The sequence below is a fragment of the Anabrus simplex genome, chromosome 7 (assembly GCF_040414725.1).
Source record: "Anabrus simplex isolate iqAnaSimp1 chromosome 7, ASM4041472v1, whole genome shotgun sequence".
Taxonomy (NCBI): Eukaryota; Metazoa; Arthropoda; class Insecta; order Orthoptera; family Tettigoniidae; genus Anabrus; species Anabrus simplex.
In genome coordinates this window covers 176,869,547-176,886,607 of record NC_090271.1, presented here as the reverse complement: position 1 = coordinate 176,886,607, position 17,061 = coordinate 176,869,547, and the positions used below count along the sequence as shown (strand labels likewise).

General features: G+C 41.9%; 1 protein-coding gene across 1 annotated transcript in view; it reads left to right on the top strand.

Annotated features, from left to right (window-relative positions):
* Positions 1-9,374, top strand: part of LOC136877440 (UPF0598 protein CG30010) — a 38,808-nt gene extending 29,434 nt beyond the window's left edge. The window contains exon 3 of the mRNA XM_067151482.2: positions 8,704-9,374. Coding sequence (XP_067007583.2) covers positions 8,704-9,146 — 443 coding nt within the window. The 3' untranslated portion in view covers positions 9,147-9,374. The remainder of the gene's footprint in view (positions 1-8,703) is intronic.
* Positions 9,375-17,061: the final 7,687 nt, after the last annotated feature.

Below are 17,061 nucleotides of genomic sequence, written 5' to 3'. Positions count from 1 at the left end.
GGTGGGGCAGGTAGATGAGGTAATGGGGGTAAAAGACGTGGATGGGTACTATGGAAAAAAGAATTTGAGTTTAAAGATGTAACACTTTTAAAAATGAAGATAAAATCATAAAGAATATTTGGTTTCTCTAAAATGTTTTTTAAATTGAAATTATGATTAAAATACTGGTCATCGTGCGAGTTGGCCGTGTGGTTAGGAGCACGCAGCTGTGAGCTCACATCCGGGAGATAGTGGGTTCGAACCCCACTGTCGGCAGCCCTGAAGATGGTTTTCCGTGGTTTCAATGTTAAAAAAGGAAAAATGTTCCACCTTTTCAATATAATAACACTGTTGCACGAATCAATGTAGCAACATATTTAATTTTCACACCAGGCAAATGCTAGGGCTGTAGCTTAATTAAGTCCCACAGTGGCTTCCTTCCCATTCGTAGGCCTTTCCTGTCCCATCGTCGCCATAAGACCTATCTGTGTCGGTGCAACGTAAAGCAGCTAGCAAAAAAAAAAATACTGGTCAAGATGAATTTAACAATTTTCGGTTGTGTTAAGTAGGGGGGTTTTTGTGTATTATTTCAACTATTCGCATGTCCTATTCTGTGTTGGTGAAATTATGTTTAGAATCATGTATATGCTGTCCTACTGCAGAGAATCTATTGTATTTTAAAGTGTTAACATGTTCTGAATATCTAATAGTAAAATTATGCCCGGTCTGCACCACATACGAAGAACTGCAGTTGTTGCATTTAAATCTGTACACCCCGTATTTTGAAAAAAACGTTAGATATGTTCACCAAGGTAGAGTTATGTAAGATACCTACATTCCTGTTGTTAGTTCTAAAAGTTATTTTTACGTTGTGCTTTTCGAAAATGTTGGTGACTTTATAAACATCTTTATTAAAAGTAAAAGTGGAAAATGCAGAGAGTTTTTTCCTTGTTAAAAGTGGTTTTAGGATGGTGCTTGAATTTATAAATTATTCAATCTACGAAAAATTTGTTATAGCCATTGAATTTAGCAATAGCGCAGATAGTATTCAATTCGTTTCTTAAATCTTTCTTAGACATAGGAATATTAAAGGCACGAAAAACTAGACTGTTGTAAGTTGCACATTTGTGTACTTGCGGATGCGAAGAGTCTTGTCGAATGGTGGTTGCTGTTTGCGTGGGTTTTCTAAACATTTTGTGGGATAAAGAGGAAAGATGTCTGTTAGTGGTTAAATCTAAAAAATTTATAGCTTTGTTAGTTCCAGATTTGAGAGTAAATTTACCATGAGAGTCAATGTTGTTGAGAAGTAGTAGTGTGGAATCCGCGTTAGTAATTTCTTCATTCATAATAACTAGCGTATCATCAACATATCTGGCCCAAAAGAGGATATTAGTATAATTATTACTATCAATTTTTGTGTATTCTAAGAAATCTAGATCTCTGTCAAAATGCCCGAGGGCAGTGAACCCATAGCTAAATCATCTTGCTGATATATAGTATTGTCAAAGATGAAAAAGTTATTAACAACCAATGTAGTGCTACTTGTAACCTCTTCCGAGTGCACGCTATCTGAGGGTGTTGAACTATGATAGCAGTGTCGTCATCGTAGAGGTATGTGGTGGTATGTTCCGCTGTTGTCATGTCGTTCGTATACAGGACGAAGAGGATCGGGCCCATACGGAACCCTTGGGCTATGCCCATTCTAATCCTTCGCGTGCTTGACAGTTGCAAATTATTCCTTTTGCCTTGATATGCCCTATTAGCCTTTTCAGTAGTATTTTCTCAAATACTGTACTGGGGGCATCCAAAAGGCTGATGGGTCTGTAATTGTTTGGGTCTGGCTTGTCTTTGCCTGGTTTCCCAAATAGGAGTGTCTTAGCCCTCTGCCACTCTTCAGTGTAGTACTGGAGCCTGAACATTGCATTGAAGATGCTGATGAATAGGGTAAGGGCTTTATGGGTTAATTTCTTAATTATAATATTTTGGATCTCGTCCGGGCCAGGTGCCTTCTAGGGGTTAAGATTATTTCATGTATATTAGTCCTCTTAACCTCCGGCTTAGGTGTGTTTTAGAGGAACTCGGCTACCTTTGCCTCAGTTAGCCTGATGAAGGCGGGTTCTGATGGTGTTGCGTTCGGGGTGAATGCCGCCTCAAGCGAGTCCGCTATGACTTCCGCTTTGTCACAGTTCTCATATACCGGGCCATTGGGTCCCTTAATAGTAGGGATAAAGTTTGGCTCTCGCGTGAAGTGCCTTGCTAGATTCCACACAGGCCTGGTATTTGTGTCGAATAGACGTAGTTTATTGTTCCATTCACATGACCTGCATTCTTGTAATTGTGTTTGTATTTCTGTGTGGAGTCCGTTTTTCATTACGCAGTCATACTTTCGATGAAATTGTGCCCAGTTATGTCTATGGCTGTTGCGTTTGCGTATTAACTCCTTTATATGGGCTGGAATTTTGAAATGAGGGTAGTCTTTGTGTGTGCTGTGGCGGCTGCCTGAATTGCTTCTGCTAGGGTTTTGCCTGCTTCATCTGTTTGGGCTGGGCTTTCTAATAGCATGCCCTCTTTTCCCTGTAGAAATGTGTCTAGTTTGTGTTCAAATTTACCCCACTGGCGGTCTTGTAGTTAAGCCTTCGCTTGGGGTTGTGTTGGTATTCCTCAGGTTTATCATCTAATGTAAATAGCACAGGTTGGTGCCTCGACCCTAGGTCGTTTATTGTGGTGGTAGTATGCGTCTGAGGAATGTGTTGTAATAGGGCTATGTCGAGAATGCCGGAGACCTGTCCGTCGGGTGCTAGGAACGTGGGTTCGTCTGGGGCTGTTACCATGTATTCCTGGGTTGTTATATGGTTATACAGTGTTGTACCTTCAGCGTTAGGCTTCAGGCACACCCAGCTATCGTGCTTCGAGTTAGTCTCCTCCGAGGATTGTGTTACTGTTTAGCCCTAGTACAGTTTCAATACCTTGCATGTTTAAGCTTCTCAGTCTGGCATATGCTGTGACGACATTAATTAGTGACCCTCAAGCTGGCATGCTAATTCCACATGCTTCTAGCTCTAAGAGTTCTGGTAAGTCTAGTTCCATATGTTTAATGTCTTTTTTTACCAGGACTGCTGAGCCTCCGACACAGTTTGCTTTGTCACGTCTGTGTACCTTGTAGCCTTTCATGTTGAATTTTGACCCTGGTGGGAGGAAGGTTTCTGCTAGGAGAGCTGCATGTATCAAGTTCGTAGCAAGGAAGGCTTGGAGTTTGGTTTTGTGGGTTCTAATCCCTTGGCAATTCCATATAAGTACCCAAAGCCCCTGCGTGTTGTTGTTGTTGTTGTTGTTGTTATTGTTATTATTTATTATTATCATCGCTGGGTTGTTCAGGTATCTTGGGTCAGGAGGTCAGAGATCACATTCGCCAGGTCCCCTAGCCGGGGCTATGACAGGGACATGGCCAGCATGTTGCATGTTGACTATCATAACTCCAGTGGTTATGACTGCGGTGAAGTTCAATTTTGGGAAGACTGTTTTCAGAATTTTGTCTAACTTTTCCTTGAACGCCCCTCCTGCCATGTTCCCTGTGGTCTGCAGAGCCTGGTTTTGTGTTTCTGGTGTAGGTGGTGTGATGGGTGAGGTTGGTGTGGTGCGGGGTGTGGGGTGTAGCGGATGCCGGTTTTCTGGCGGTAGGTTTCCTGTGGGGGGTGGAGCTGGCCAAGGGGGGCACCTGGGACAGCTCGGGGGCAGTTTGTGTGAGCTTAATCTGCCTTTTGTTTGTTGTAGGGGGCTGGGCCTTCGTATTTCTGGTGTTCTTGGAGGTCTTACCTTGGATGGTGGTGGGGTTGGATTCACCCTCCATCCATGGAGGTTGCAAATTTAGTTTCCCTCTGCCTGAAGGGGCTGGTTTGCCTGATGGGCCTTGCTTTTGGCCCTTTTTGCCTGAGGAGCCTGCGGGACCTGATGGGTCCTTTTTGCCTGAGGGGCCTTTGTTCTTTTTGCCTGAAGGGCCTGTGCCTGAGTGGCCTGCTTAGACTTTAGGCTCGCCACGCTTGTCACCCTTTTGCCCTTTGCCTTGGTATGTGGCTTCGTAGGCCCTGCGGCTAGGGCATTCCTTGTGATTAGCTGTGTGTTTCCCCCCATAGTTAGCTCACTTCGAGTATGCGGGGTCACTGCTGTCACGAGACAAGTGGGGGCCGGCGCATTTGCGGCATCTGGGATCCAGTTTGCAGGCCACACCCGAATGCCCGTGTCTCTGGCACACCCCACATTGGGGGCCAGTGGCTGGGGGGTGGTACGGCTCGATTGTCACCAGCATATTCGACAGACATCGCATTTTCAGCAAGTTGTCCGCTCCTGGGACGTCCGCCACGGCAACTAGTAATAGGTGGCCTTTGGCTGGCCTATTCCCTGTTTGAATCCATGCCACGTAGAATGAAGGGATACCCTGCGATTGCAGCGCAAACTCAATATCCTTCGCATTATATGTGTTTATGGGCGTTGGCATCCTCACCATGAATTGCTTCATTTTGCTGTTGGGCAATATTCTTACAAATTTAATATTTACCCCTCTCAGCACACTGATAGCGATTTCGTAGCTCACGAAGCTCATGTCCAGCTGGATCGCTTCATGTGTGTGTATTCTAGGCCTGGAGAAGTAATAATTTCTGTGTTCATGAGTCAGCTTTTTGAGGAGCTCCATTTCTATTGTCTTTGTGTCATTGGTGTAGAGCGTAAGTGGGGGGGGGGGGGTTGGACCCCTTACGGGTGGTTGGTTTTGGTGGTTGAGGTAGTGTCTGCTGTGTCTGCCTCGTGTTTACTGTTTTCTGTGTTTTCGTTGGTGGTGGCTGAATTGAGTCGATAGTTGTGTCCGTAGAACTATTGGCCTTTCTGGGCCTTGTGGCTCAGGGGCTTGGGTGCTTTCCCTTTCTCCTTCCTCCTCTTCTCCCCCCTTGACATCCCTGTAACTGTTGCCCTGGTTTCCCAGTTGGGTGGCTAGATCCAAGGTTTCGGTCGTACCATGCTTGCGCAGTTCCTCTCCCTCTGAACTTTCAGAGTTGGCTTCCTGGGATGTACTAGTTTAGCCTCGTCTGAGTTGGATTTGCCAGCTTGCTCAGGAGGGGGTTGGACTTTCGTTGGCGCCATCCGCCAAGTCCAGTTCTTGTTGCCCTCTTTCCTTCCCCAGTGCACTGCCGTTTTGCTTGGCTCAGTAAGACTGGGTCTCGCTTTCCAGGTGTCCGGCAAGCTGACCACTGGGTTGGGTATGAGGGGATGGGTTGTATTGGGGGGAGAGGTGCTCTCCGATTCATGTTTGGCCTCTGCAGCCACTGGGCTGGGCGGTATGCCACCCCCAGTCATCGCCACGCTGGCCGCCGGCTCTGCTATACAGCCCTCCAGGCGGGCTGGCATTGCCTGGACCAGGAGGTGTGAGCCTGAGCTCCGGTTGGCTTTCGGGTCCCTGTTTGTGTTAGTGTTCATAGCAGGTACCTGCTATGTGCAATATGTAGTGTTGGGTGAGGGTAACACCACGTGTCACATTTATTCCCTGCTCTACGGGTCAATGTCTGGAGCGAGGGTTGTTTGTGACCTGTTGGAGCTGCGCGTGGCAGGGCTACATGTGTCAGCCTTAAGAAAGGCTGACTTATTGTGCCTGCCCGAGGCCATAGCTGTGGGGCTGCCCTCAAACTGTGTCCACGGAAATGTGGTAGTGAGGGTACAACACTGTGAGTACAGCATGGCCACAGTTGAATAGGGAAGTGAGGGAGTCTCCCCCTCCGTTGTAGTGGTGGCGACCGCTGGTTGGTCAGAGCGCTGTGATAACAGTGGTTCCTCCCTATCGGTCGCCTCTGGACATTCTCGAAGTTTGTCTTTATGTGTGTGTGCGTGCGCACGTGCATTTTTTGGCCCCAGGCTCGCTAACAAATTGCTCTTTTGTAAGCGTCTGACTGCTTTTTCAGGAACTACGAGCCTGGTTCTGTGTATGTTCGTGTGGGGAGATCTAGAATCGAACTAGTGGCCGCGGGCTTGTTCAACACAAACGGGGCTCTGGACCACGCAGTACCCTGTCTACCCTAAGCACCGAGAAGCGGTAGCTGGCTGGGGCAGGAAGTGTAAATTCTCGAAGTTCTCGGAGAGAGGAGAGAGAAAGCGCAGTGAGAGGCACGTACGTCCTTTCACTTCAATAGTCGAGCTGCTCTTCTGATTTTTGAGGGAAGCAGTTCAGTTATTTATAGGAGAACAGAAGGAACGTCCTCGAAGAAGAAAGGAAGTATGGAGCAGCTTCGAGAAAGTTCACTGACGTCACAAGTCACATAGTCGAAGAAGCCGATGCAAGTTCAACATGCTTAGTATAAAGCTGGAAGGTGAAGATGGTGGGTGCACGAGGGCGATGAGCAAGTACAGAATTTTTTTTCCTTACGATTATAGGGAGCACGTTACACTCTGGGCTGAAGACAACAGTGGTGACATCTCTATCCTGTCATTTTTGTGTTTGCAAATAAAGAAACTTGTAACCCTTCATTACTTTATAAGCAGTAAATATAACAATACCAGTATTTTGAAACCGAGACCAAATGTTCGTGGTTGTAAAATATTGAACAGAATTTCACCATATCCTATACGTAGCATACTTAGAAGACTAGAAGATATACTGGTATGTACTACCTTGTAGGATTGAAAATTAAACAGTTATTTCACCATTTTATATACTAGTGATGTTATTTCTTTAGTTTATTTGTAAAATTGATAAAGGATGGTGGTGGTGGTATTAGGATGAATCATCTTACCTGATTTCGTCTGTAGTGTCACCTGAAGATTTCCTCGTTTGATTTCTTTTTCTTTGTATCTGTTACAGCAACAGTGCATTTTATTTATTTATTTATTTATTTATTTGGTGATATTTTTTGTCATTCCTGGCAGCCTCACTGGTTTGGGGAAGAATTAAGTGATGATTCATTTCTATTTTTGAACTTCTCTAACTGTGCCATGTTGGTGAAATTATGTGTATATTTGTCTGATATATCCCCAAATCACACCACCAAAAGTTATGTAGTTACAGGGAAATTACAAAAACCAGTGGTGGTGCTAAAATGAGGTGTTCTAAACAGGATGACTAGTCAAGCAGTTTGCCATTGCTTTTCTCACTGTACCAGAAAGTGCTATTGTAGCATGCCTGGACCTTTGAGTAGCACCTTTCATAATAACCAGATGCACAAATTGTGCTCCAAGTATACCACCCATATCTCAGCTTCTTTCATACTGTCTCAGTCTGTATAATCAGACAATTAAACACTTGGCACCTATTCAGTTGAACACACCTTCTAGTATTAAAATTATAATTAAAAGAGAAATTTTCCTCCCCTTGCTTTTAGTTTGTCTCCCACTGTGTATTTAAATCATCTTTAATGTTTGAGAAGTGTCCGGCTAAATATTAACTGCTCAATGACAGTCATTCAGAATCATGCATGGATGGTTGTAGCTGAATCTGCTTACACAGTGATATGGGAAATGGGAGATTTGAAAGTGAATTCTGGGGATAGTCACATTTTCTTTACTTTTGCCTGAAAGGAAGTGTTTTAAAAGAAGCTGTCAGTTCTAAGATACCTAAAATGTAGTCATAATGAGACTGTAAAGCAATAGCACAGCATTTTGTCAAGCTGATGGCTCCTCACACAATTCTTCAGTATGAAAGTTTGGTTGTGCAATTTCCTTGTTCATGAACTATCATAAGATAAATTAACACCCGTTTGGGGAGAGGAATATTCTCAAATTAAGTTTAAGGATTGGTGGTGATTGTCGTTCAAGAGGAAGTACAACTAGGCAACCAGCCTCTCTTAATTCTAACCAGAGGGTAAAAGAAAGAAGTCTGATTCTTTGAAGAATGTAGGTATCAGCAAAATAAAGAGTACCAGAAAGGGCATTAAAATGAGAGGCTTTGTAGTTCTCGCAAACCTAATACCGTAAGTTGGAAGAGAAGAAGCATTGGCCAAGGGAGGTCGAATAGGAGAGAGGAAAGTGAAGAGGTTGGCACTAGTAAGTACCAGCAATGACATTCTCAGATAGGGGCCCCATGGTCACTGTCCCGCTCTCTCAGGATGAGAGCCTGTGGGGTTAACTCTTTCAACAGGCAGAGGATAATGTGGATATATTCTACAATCCCAACACACAGCAATTATTATGAACACAACCTTCCCCCTAACAGATGAAATTGATAGCTGGGTTTGAAGAAGCCCTGGGCACAGTCAAAAGATAAAACAAGCACGGATGACTGGCTATCAAGTTCATTATGCCTGAAGTAACTATGCTTATATGGCTTTCATTTTTCTTTTTGCTCTATGTCGCACCGACACAGATAGATCTTATTGCTACGATGGGACAGAAAAGACCTAGGAATGGGAAGAAAGCGGCTGTGGCCTTAATTAAGGTAAGCCCCAGCATTTGCCTGGTGTAAAAATGGGAAACCACAGAAAACCATCTTCAGGGCTGCCGACAGTGGGGTTGGAACCCACTATCTTCTGGATGCAAGCGTACAGCCTGCGTGCCCCTAACGCACGGCCAACTCACCTGGTACCTTTCAAATTCAAAGAAGTCAGAAATCTTTAGTCGGTTTATTTCCTAGTATTTGTAACCTTGATTGTGCTATTTTATAAGTTCCATCTTTCTGTAAAAGTATACTTCAATTTTATAAAATAAATAAGAGTTCATTTTCAGATGTAATTAAAACTTGTTTTTTTCTTTCAGATAAAAAGTTCCTTGCATTCTTTTTCAAGAGGCTAAAATTTAACACAACTGGCCGCTATTCAGAAGACTTTCCATATTTGTCTGTGTGTGGTCAAGAACGTAACTTTGTACGCTGTGATGATTATCCTATTGTTTACACCCATGTGATCAAAGATGAGGATGGTGAGGAGCAGTTTTGCTATGGCCATGCAGGAGAATTGCTTACAGTAAAATTTGAACCGGAGAAGTTACTGATGTCATCTGAAACAGGCAGAGTGTATCATCCTGCACCTCAAAAATTAGGATCGGTTGGATTAGTGAGATCAAAGTTAGCTATTGAATTTAGTCAGTACTTCCAATTTCATGATGGTGAACATAATGCCCCTACACATTTTACCTGGAGAGGCACTACACATGAACTGTCGACAGATTGGTACGATGAAGCAATCGGAGCAAAGAAATAAATGTTGTGATTTACTGCTAAGTTTATCTTATAACTATACGCATCGAAAGCTGCGACTGAATTGTTATATATTAATCTTAACTATGTTTAAAAAGCAGATTTTTAATGTAAATATGAGGGACTTATGTACATAAAGTATTGTTAGCTGATTTAATTATGGCATATATTATTATTTAAAAAAGAGAAGTCTTGAAATAAAATGCATAATTTTTCATTGTTCTGAAGAAAATCACAGTCTCTCTATTTAGCCATTTGGCATGGTATAGTTATTAACCCCTTAAGCGGGGAGCTCGGTACATACCGGCTCCCAGGTGGGGAGCGATTTCGCTGATTGAAGAAAATATTTAATTACTTGTTTAAAAACAATCTTAGACTATAATTAACTATTGAAGGGCCCTAAGAGAAATATTTACTTGAATATAATATATTTAATTGTTGGAAAATGATATTATTTTAATTTTTCAATACTTTGTTCAAGAACGTACCAAGTGCTTTCACACTGTGATATCGAGGTTACGTCTTTCTAATAGCTAAGCTCTGGTTTTTGTTTATACAGTAACATTTACCTGAATATTTTAGGCAGTTTACTAACAATCTCTACCTGGAAATAAATGTTTCTGTATATGTAAATTGCAGAGTTACAAAGTTTACATGTACATAAAATATTTACAATGGAATAAATTATAATACTCACAAAATTTTCTGTTATGCTGGTTAGCGCTTTCGAGGGATCAAGTTTATATAGCCTACCTACAATTCATAAGTGACACACACAGACTATATTACACTACAATAAAGGTAATATTTACAGTATATACAGTCTTCACAGTGTTATGTCTTTTACAGCTCTTCATTATGATACACACAGAAGCAGATCATGTTATACAACCTATCTCGGTGTCGCATAATTTATATGATTCCATTCCGAAACTCGATTGTTTTCTTGGTATGTAAACTTCCACCCTAGCCACACTTTCCATAGCAACAGGTTCTCATCAGTTCACTTTGCCATCGGGGTTATAAGCTTCTGAAAATTTTGCTAACAGGTCGTCAAATACTGGATTCATCTTGTATATTTTGGGAGGAATTTGTCCATTATTCACCTCATTGTGAGATATATGTAAAAAGCTATGGAGGAGAATATAATAATAATAATAATAATAATAATATGTTACTGGCTTTACGTCACACTAAATATTTTTGGGTTTTTGGAGGCACTGGGGTGCCAGAATTTAGTACCGCAGGAGTTCTTTTGCATGCCAGTATATCTACTGACAAGAGGCCGACGTATTTGAGCACCTTCAAATACCACCGTTCTGAGCCAGAATCGAACCTGCCAAGTTGGAGTCAGAAGGCCGGCCAGCTCCTCAACCGTCTAGGCCACTCAGTCCTGCGAGAAAAAATCTCTTCTGTGTCATCAGCTCATAGAAAATAGGCATAGTGAATAAGCGAATGCGAGAAATATAGTGTCCTAATTTAGGTTCCTGTACAATCCCCTGCGGCAACAGAAACTTTATTTTGTCCTTATTTGTTCGGACCCAGTCTTGATCTCAACTCTTTCGTTTCATCTTACTAAACTGGGTTTTATGTGTGATTTTCTGCTGGGCATCTTTTGTTTGATCAGCTATGCTCTGGCATATATTGTCATAAAAAGTTTTGTTCTCCGTAAAAACTCTCCCTTTACATCACGATGGAATTTTCGATCAAAGCGGGACCTTCTTTGTACAATTTCGGTATAAGTTGACGAAAAACTAGCACTGGTTGAATTGTAATCAGTATTATCGTCACCACTGCCGCTGTCATAATCGCTACTTGAACTGGAATCAAACATGTGCTGCCTATTTTGTGACTGCTGAACATTCGCATCAGCTGGGCCCGAACCCTGTACATTCGAGCCTGCAGTACTTATTCCAGGTATGTTTCTGTCACTTACGAATTCCCCTTCGGCAGAACTTACTTCACTAATATCACTATTCTCCCCACTAAATTCCAACATTTCGTATATCATGACCCGTAAATCGTCTTCCTCTAACGGTGGGAGCTGGTAATTCTTTTTAGACATTTTAGCGGAAAAAATGTAAGAAAAAGGATCAAATAGATCCCTGGTCTCTGCAGTTTGGACGGAAATCATGAAATGAGCCTGTATTATGGATGCGTACAATAATAAATGTTGTGTAACTCGTGGTAAACACACACTCCAGTCGTGAAGGAAGAACTCAAGACTGGGGATAATAAATCAGATCACAGTTCTAAAATGTCATCAGGAAGGTCTGTTCAGTATCATAATCTCTTGAAATCCTTTCTACAGCAATATTATTACATTCAGGGGAATATTAGGCGATGAGCTAAAGCTTCAGTGAGAAGCTATTAGGCCTTAGGACGTTCTTGTCCGGACGTAAGCTGCGTTCTTTATTTTGCAACTCGTGGATGACACATTGGTATTAGGAGAACATAGCTGAAAAAATTCACATCAGAGGGCAGACTCATCCAGAACACGCTGCTGAAAAGGAAATAAACCTCTGCAGGCAGGCTACTGAGAAAAAAAAAAAGTAATTTGAATCGGCGGATATATCCGCGTTCCCCTCTGAGCAAGCAACTTGCAGCTGCGGATCTCGCCGCATCGCCTACCGAACGGGTTAACTTACAAGGTCCAAAAGTGAGGTTTTACATGAAGTTGGCAAGGTCAGTATTTCTATATGAATACGTGAAACACTTTCACCCTTGTAACATAACTAGATTTTATTTCATAGTACTGCATGTTGAATTTATTTTTATTTAAATAATAAGCAGTGTTCTCCCCAGAAATTTTAGTCAACTGGGTGTCAGGAATGAGCAGGCAGGCGGGAAATAGGGCGTAAAAAAATGGATATGATAAAATTTCAGTTTATTCCCCTCAGGGCATTAATAATATCGAACAGGTAAACAATATCTGCAAAAATGAACTGTTTTAGTCTTATCACAAACAAGACATAACAGAGTAGTTTGAACTTCTAATGTTCTACTGTTCATTCATAATCATGTAACCTGGGGGTTTACCATTTCGTTGCTGTGTAGTGCCATACAGATTTGTGACGTCATGCAGAATCGCATGCGATTCCATGCTAATTCAGGCACCGTTCGCGCACGACACTATGTGGTAGTCTAGCTAAACATTTAAATTCCAATGTAATTGATGCACCGAGCTCGATAGCTGTAGTCGCTCAAGTGTGGCCAGTAACCAGTATTTGGGAGATAGTGGGTTCAAACCCCACTGTCGGCAGTCTTGAAGATTGTTTTCCGTGGTTTCCCATTTTCACATAAGGCAAATGCCGGGACTGTACCGTAATTAAGGCCACGGCCGCTTCCTTCTGGAACTATTGAAGATTTGTCATTTAAATAAACAGATTTACAGCATTTAAATTTGGAACAACCAACGACTCAAATATATATAATTATGGAACTAGCACATATCTAAATCATGTTAGCCGGGTGGTCAGTACAAACAGCAGGGCGGCCCACTCATTAAAAAGGTTCTAGGAAGAACATTGATAAGGTAGGTTGTGAGCTCACCTTGTAGTCATGATCGTTAAGGCATAAAGTCGAAATGATCTGGCACTGTGGTTAGCCGGTTTGAGTCCCATTGGTTGAAAAAAATTTCACCATCAGAGTGTTGACCGGCAGGGTGTCAGAGGTGGTGGTATACAATTTATAATCACTATATTGTGTGCCAAAAGTCCGGATTCAATTCCTAAGCTCTTCGCCGTGTTCACATGGAGTGAGGGCATGAAGCTGTTAATGGCGATTCACCTGTCTGATTCTAGTCAAAAATAGGAGGTTATGTGCCGGCACTGGATTTCATTCTCTCCCTTCATACTGTCATTTATCACATCATTCATTACATCTCATTTACTCCTCTGATGAGGTTGATATCAGGAAGGGCATTCTGGTCATAAAAACTTGTCACAAAGATTAAAATTGCCACAAAGATTTTTCTCACTTCATACCAGACCCCGCAGAGCAACAGGACAAGGGTAGGACATACAATAAGGTAAGTTGCAGTAATAAGGCCCACTATTTGATTTTCATATTTGCCGCTTGTCTGTTAGGTAATGAACCTAAACGTCTACTTACTGTCTATGCCTTCTACCTGTTGGAGAAAGTGAAAACTTAACCCATCTCGGTGCTTGGTTGCTAAGGCCAGAGTCAAGATGTAAGGGGAGTTTATTTCATTTTAATAACTTTTCTTTGGAAAGAGGAGATAAAAAGGAAAAGTTATTGCTATGATAACATTAAGGTAATAGATACATATATCTAATAGTGCATTAAATAGGTAAGAAATGAAACAGTAGGGTATACATTTTATCGAATTTGGTCAAGAAAAAAAGATGGTATAACCGAAAACCCTCAATGTTACAATACAGGAAATATGGCCCATGCTTTCTAACAAGTGGGCCTTATTTCCTGTAGCTACTAGAAAGATTCAATTTAATACAATGTTACGTCCTAATCATTCACAAATATACTAAGTAGACTAAAATTACAGCCCCAGCTTCAGGGATTATGGCAGAAATTTACATGGATTTTCTCAAAAGTAGTAAAATCAACAACATTAAAGGAATAATATTTTGGTTGAGATACATGGATGACACATTTACAATAATTGATCACAGCATTACTAATTGAGAGGAGGTATTGGAACAATTAAATAGTATGGATTCACAGATTAAATTTTCTTTTAAAAGTGAGAATAATAAAGCGTTTAATGACTCCAATAAACTTAGATATAAAATATTTAGAAAACCTACTCAAACAGTGAACAAGATCCCATGTACCCGGCAGCACATACGAGGGGCCTCCTTTTATAGTATGATTCATAGGGCTTAGAGTATACCCATGTCAGAAATAGATCGTAAAAATGAATTGGATACTATTTATTTAATAGCTAAAAGTAACAAGTTCAACAGTCAGTTTGTAGACAAAATTATTAGCAAAGTCGAAAAAATAGTTCTTGACATTATATAAAAGATACTAAAATGAAAGAAGAAAGTTACGCCCTTTTCACCTGCAGTCATAGCAAAATATACGAATGTTTTCAAGAAACGTAATATGAAAGTTTCTTTCAAGACAACTAACAACAAAACTCATCTTCTTTATAATCAGCACACTATTAATAAGGTCAATAATAAATTTCAGAAATCAGGAGTTCACAAATTAAAGTGCCAGCAAAGTCCCTCAAGTTACATTGGACAAACAAGCTGCAATTTTTCAATCAGATACGAGGGTTGGGGCAAAAGTCATGCCAACTATTTTTTTCTTGAAGATACCTGTCCAGTTGGAAAACGTGACATATACAGACGAAAGGACAAGGTGTTAACTATATGTGTGGACAACGAATAGCACTGAAATATCTTAACACACTAATTTATTACGGTAGTATACAGGGCAATATGGCCTTCCTGGCGCAAAAGAATGACAACACAGTACACATAAAGTTGACATGACAAACTTGGGCCTAAAGACCCTCAAAGTAGTCCCCTGCTACTGACACCACGTGCTGCCAACGATGTGGGAGGCGCTGAATACCATCTGCCTCAGCATTTGCTGCACCATGTGTGAATCGGGTCACCTGTTGGCGCACAACATTAACAGTGTCCTCTCGTGTTGCAAACCGCCTACCACGTAGTGGTTCCTTAATCTTTCGAATGAGATCAAAGTCACAGGGCAAAATGTTGGGAGAGTACGGTGCGTGCTCCAATTCTTCCCATCCCCAACGTCGCAGTAGCTGCCCTACACACTCTGTTTTATGTGGTTTTCCATTGTCGTGCACGATTTTTGCACTGCCCACAAGATCCAGACGTTTCTTCCAAATGCCACGTTGTACCTGTCGCACCAGGAAGTCCCTGTAGTACTGTGCGGTAACTGTTCTGCCATGTGGAACAAAGTGGCAAACAATGACACCCCTGATGTCATATGCGACGATCACCATCTATTTGACTGGGGAAGGATTCTGACAGACCTTCTGCCTCCTTGGTGATCCAGCATGTTGCCACTCCGCGGAAGACGTTTCAGTTCTGGTTCATATGCCCTGACCCAAAATTCATCAATGGCGATTATTTGTGACAAGAATTGATCGCCATCCTGTTGCCAGCGTGCAAGGTGGTCAGAGCATATTGCATAGTGCACCCACCTTTGAACTTCCGTCAGTGCATGCGGTACCCAGCTCATTACACAATATCCTGTGGACAGTGCATTTCTCGATGCCAGTTGCCCTCTTTAACTCCAATAGCGTCCATAGTCTGTCTTCATCCAGGAGCTGCTCGATGACGGCACGCGCCATGTCGGTCCGCACACTGACAGGTCGTCCCGAACGTTGCTCATCACTGGTTGACACCCGTTCTTGCTGAAACTTTCCTACCCACCGTGCTACTGTACGGCATTATTCCCAAGGGCTTCCACTAATTCACTGCGACATTCCATCGCATTTCTCCCTCGGAGAACAGCTATTTTGATGTAAGCACACTGCTCAACACGGGTTACTTCCATCTCGCACGACACTCTCCAACTGACTGATTTCGCAGCCCTCGCTCCGCTACTACTAGCTATCACAGAGCCATCTGTTGTTCTGCATACACACTATGCCTGCAGAACTTCCACACGACACATATACGTTTGTGATCCATTCACATATCTACAAGAAAAAAAATAGTTGCCATGACTTTTGCCCCAATCCTCGTATAAGGAACATGTTATGCATCGAAATACGGCAGATTCTCGGCAATGGGTTCTCATGAAGGAGACCGATCACACATTCACAAACATAAAGCAAGACCTTCAAATTCTCCAGTTAAGTAAGAAAGGGAATCTTTTGAATATTTTTGAAAACATTTTTATAAACATTTGATCAAAAATGCAACCCAGCTTATAATCTGAATGAAATATCGGAGGAATTCAATATACTTTTCGAGGAGATAATTATTCAATTCTTTACACAAAAGAGCGTAAGTAATGCATTACCCCACATCTCTCCCCTCACATCAAACACCCCACAACCTCCCCTCAAGTCAGTTCTCAACGACCTTTGAGGACTGCGCTCAGTTAGCTTCAACACTTGATGTGAATTGGATGGCACGGAATGGGCAAGGAGATGTGACCAAATGGGCACACAATTTACATTTCACCAGGCGAGTTGGTCGTGCGGTTAGGAGCGCGCAGCTGTGAGCTTGCATCCGTGAGGTAGAGAGTTCAAACCCCACTGTCAGCAGCCCTGAAGATGGTTTTCTGTGGTTTCCTATTTTCACACCAGGCAAATGCTGGGGCTGTATCTTAATTAAGGCCACGGGCACTTCCTTCCCATTCCTAGGCCTTTCCTATCCCATCGTCGCATAAGACCTTATAAGACCTGTCTGTGTTGGTGTGGCGTGAAACAAATAGCAAAGAAAAAGTTTACAATTTCACATTGAATTTTTTCATTAGCTCATTCATATTGCTTTCCTTTTTAGGCCCATATTGTCAATAACACAATCAAGTGCAACTTGTGTCATTCGACATAAGTCCACCTGTCTTCAACTCATCACAAGAGGCTATTTTAACAAATAAAATATGTTAGCATTGTCAGCATAACTATATGATTAATTTAATTCACATAGCCACTCGGGTTAAATTACATTTGTGCAATTCCATGCTTGTAACGACATTTTAACCTGTGCAATAGCTGGACTTCATGGGTCACTTCATGTTTATGTTTTTTAAGATTCAAGATTAACAAGATGCTAATACACTGTGTCACAAGATTCATAGACCTTTTATTCACTAACTTTAATGCGTACTTACCATATTTTCAATGATTTTATGTGAGAGTGAAGATGTCCCATAAGGACAAAACATGTTTTTTTGCTAGTTGCTTTACGTCACACTGACACAGATAGGTTTTATGGTGA